The following is a 3,990-nucleotide window of genomic DNA, read 5'->3' as shown; positions in this document are numbered from 1 at the left end:
TTTAATTAGAAACTCCAAAGAATGCATGCCATATCCAAAGGTCTAAAGATGTTACAACCTCAAGTACTATAGTTGCAATTCTACGATAACCACTTTGTATTGGTAGTTGAATTCTCCATTTTTGTTTCAAATGAAGTATATTCTAATGCCTCTCAAAAGTAAATTTTTTACCATAATTTGTGGAATAAAGTTTATAGGCTAACTCCTTTATATCATCAGCGTTCGAACCACTCCTTATATTTCGACTAGCTTGATCATAAAAACTAGTAAATTGTGCAACGGCCTTGTTGATCTTATACCATCGTTTCTTACATGAAATTGCTCCCTTTTTTCATGTAAATGCTAAATTCTACATAATAGTTATGAATTTAATTCCAAAATGTTTCGTCCTTTTAGTCGATACCAACTATAAGATCAGTTGAAACATTCAACCATGCACTAATCAACATTTCATCCTCTTTTTATTGTCAATGTTGATTACTATCTTGCTTATGATTTTCAATGTCATCATTATTAAGGTCGATAGCATCTAATCCATGAGGGTTGACAAAATCTTAATATTATAAATTTGGATTAGATTATATCAGAATCTGAAGGGATGAGTTAGAAGAGCCACCAGATGAGTCATATCTCGATGCACTGAATTGAGTTGGAAACGGCAAGGATATTGGAGTAACATTTTCGAGAGAGTGGTTAAATATGGATGAAAATGGATAATGTGGTATTTGTGAATTTTGATTATGTGGTTGAAAAATAGGAAATTGATCATTATAAGGGTAATTTACTCATTTAAATTGTTTATACAAAAGGTTACCAGATTACAACATTTCAAAGCACCAGATGCAAATGCAACTTTTCCAATTATATGTAAACCGTGATAGGGTACCACGGTATAGGGTTGCACGTTAACCACTAAAGGGTGTAGCGGTTTACGTTGATTTGCGTGACTATAGAATCCCCTACACCCTGTAGCGGTTTCTGAAGAAATGGCGAGCATGAAAAAACCACGATACCCTATAGTAGTTTGTTCACAATATGGCTGCTTGGATAATGCCTATATATACCCAACAAGAGAGAATGATGTGTAGAGTGTCATTTTCATTCAAAATTTTTAGGAAGGAGAGTGAGGAGAGCTTTTTAGTTCTAGTGCATTGCTCTGAAAAAATTTAAAAAAAGCAAAAGGCACGGTGTAAAGTTTACCGATAGAGAACCACTGAGTATTTTTATCCGGTCGTCGAATACGCTGTTAGATCTGAAAACCAGTATATTGCAAAAATTGGGCGTGTGCGGGACAAAGTGGGTGAAGAAGATGTTCTACAAGATTCCTGTTGCAGTTGTGTCATCTGGCGTGAAGTATGAAACATTCGTGATAGGGTCTGACGAGGATATGCAGGTTTTGTTTCATTATCGGCGGAGTTTTCTGGAAGTAAGAATACACGAGTTGTATGCCAATTTGGAACATGGCGTCGATAGTTCTGGGGAATCGGCTCCGAATCCTCAGTCAACTATGATGGGGGTGCTTCTACCCCTATGCCTGTCGTTGCACCTGATTGCCTGTTGGCTAATTGTCCATCTGGTGTAATTGGGGTAGGTACGTCAAGCCATCCGATTCCGGATATTGTACGTGAGGGTGAACTGGATCGGATTGAAAATGCGATGCGAAAGGATGATTCGGATGAAGAGCCTGCTGACATTGGTGGGGACAGTGATGAGGATATTCCGACAAACCCAACTACACATCAGGGACCGTCAAGTTCCGGCACACAGCAACAACCTCCACATTTCTCAACCCTGAACTTGGAAGACATCGGCCAACTGTCGGACATAGTTCCTACCTTTGGGGGTCAAGGTTTGCACGAGAGAAATGCTGCAGTTGAATTTCAGATTGGTCAATCTTTCTAAAGTAAGGAGGAAGCTGTTTTGAGTGTAAAGGATTACAGCATTCGCCGTGGGGTTAAGTATAGGGTGATAGATTCGGATCATCTTAAGTATCATGGGAGGTGCAAGGATTTCAGTAAAGGTTGCACGTGGATAATTCGCATCACACTTTGGCAGCGAAAGAGTACCTAGGAGGTTAGATGGTACAATGAACCACACACTTGCTTGGCTACATCAATATCAAGTGATCACCGATAGCTTGATTATCATGTAATTTGTGCTATCTTTCCTTTGGTTAAAGCCGATGAGGCAGTTTTGATAAAGGTGTTGCAGAAAGCTACTGAAGCAACGTACGGGTTTAGGCCTAGTTACAGGAAGGCCTGGATAACGAAACAGAAGGTAGTAGCACAGATCTACGGGGATTGGAATGAGTCCTATGCCAAGCTGTCCTGTTGGATCCTTGGTGTGCAGTCTACCATGGAGGGAACCATTGCGTTGTTGAAGACTTCTCCGGTTCGAGTCGGTGATCAGGTTGACGATTCTACTGTGTACTTTCATTATCCTTTTTGGACATTTTCTCCTTGTGTTGAGGCATTTCGACATTGCAAGCCTCTGGTAAGCATAGACGGTACTCATCTGTATGGAAAGTATGGTAGCATTTTGCTTCTAGCTATCGTGCAAGATGGAAACTCGAACATATTGCCAATTGGTTTTGCCCTTGTCGAAGGGGAAAATGTGGAGTCGTGGTCTTTCTTTCTGACCAACCTCCAGAATCTCAACGGGTCTAGGATCTGCAAATGCATTCTCCGGTGAAAGAATCCTATGTGCTACACAGTACCACCAGTTCAGGTACTCAGCTGACGGACCTGGATCAGCCACTCTCTAGATACTCAGCACAAAACTAACTCGTTGTTCCCAATGCTCATGCCATGTCTGATAGTAAGAGGGGAACCATCTATCTCCGCCCCTGCTGTTCTTACTATGAAGATAGTCTATATTCAGGACTGCGTCAGGTACATGTTGTACGCCACCGAACTATGGAAATACCCTGTCTACTTGATGCCACTCTAAAACGGCAAAATATATCAGGCTAATGACCGCCCGCCATAACCGACTATTCTCCTCAGTCAGTATCTCAGGATGAATGGCGGCAAATACATCCAATGAAGCATAAGGCTCCCACACAATCTGAAAGTGAGAAGAGCATGCAGCATTGTAACACTATATACAAATATGTTGGTGAAGAGCTAATAAAGCATAAAAAACACAAAAAACAACTTACATCTCGACCACCCAGTCGGTCTAATGCAAGGCGAAACTTAATCATTCTTTGTTCCTTCCCATCAGACGTAGGTAAATAAGTGGCCCACCTGGAGGATAATAATATCACATCAATATTTAATTTGGGATCTAGAACGTTAATAACTTGCAACGAAGAATGAAAGACTAAGTATATTAACGGATACCTGGATGCCAACGGAAAAGAAAAGTCGTCAAACCCATGCGGCCTTAGTATGGGGAACCACTAAAAGATTCATGACTGTAGCAAATGTTGGGGACTAGCCAAGTTGGTCATGTTTCTGTTGGCCACCCGACACATGCATCAGTATAGCCATGCCAACACAGCTGAACCCCAACTATAGCTGCCCATGTCATCAAGTCTCACCACAAATGTCAACCATCGAATATGGACCTGATTCCCACTCTTCTCACCAAACAGCTGGGTCAACAGCAACATCATAATATATGCACGTGCGTATATGCACACGGTCTCCTCACTCGCATCAGCCGGTAATACCCTAAACCTCTCATGGAACTATGTGAAGTGGACTGTGTACTGCTTCACCTTTTTCGGGGGGGGGGGCGGAAGCTCACCAAATAACTCCTGGAATCACTCCCAAGCCGGTCTGTCCCTCGCAATATGCAGGTGGAAGTCTGTCAGGTACCCAGAAATAGCCTTTCCATCCACGGACAGCCCCAGCTGATATGCTACATCCTGAAGCGTGATGGTGCACTCTCCGAATGACATATGGAAAGTGTGGGTCTCAGGCCACCACCTCTCAATAAATGCACTGACCAGAGGCACATCCAGCCAGAACTAACGCGTGTTCA

The 3,990-nt window shown here is 42.2% G+C and overlaps 1 protein-coding gene across 1 annotated transcript; it reads left to right on the top strand.

Moving 5' to 3' along the window:
- Window positions 1-1,309: 1,309 nt before the first annotated feature.
- LOC148575720 (uncharacterized) lies at window positions 1,310-2,691 on the top strand. Its single transcript, XM_088502516.1, has 3 exons — window positions 1,310-1,556; window positions 1,592-1,888; window positions 2,180-2,691. Exons 1-3 carry the CDS (start codon window positions 1,310-1,312, stop codon window positions 2,689-2,691), a joined length of 1,056 nt encoding a protein of 351 aa, XP_088358642.1.
- Window positions 2,692-3,990: the final 1,299 nt, after the last annotated feature.

The sequence above is a fragment of the Arachis ipaensis genome, chromosome B1 (assembly GCF_059453495.1).
Source record: "Arachis ipaensis isolate K30076 ecotype BB chromosome B1, ASM5945349v1, whole genome shotgun sequence".
Taxonomy (NCBI): Eukaryota; Viridiplantae; Streptophyta; class Magnoliopsida; order Fabales; family Fabaceae; genus Arachis; species Arachis ipaensis.
Note: the sequence above shows the minus strand (reverse complement) of the source record. Positions and strands in the feature narration are given on the sequence as shown.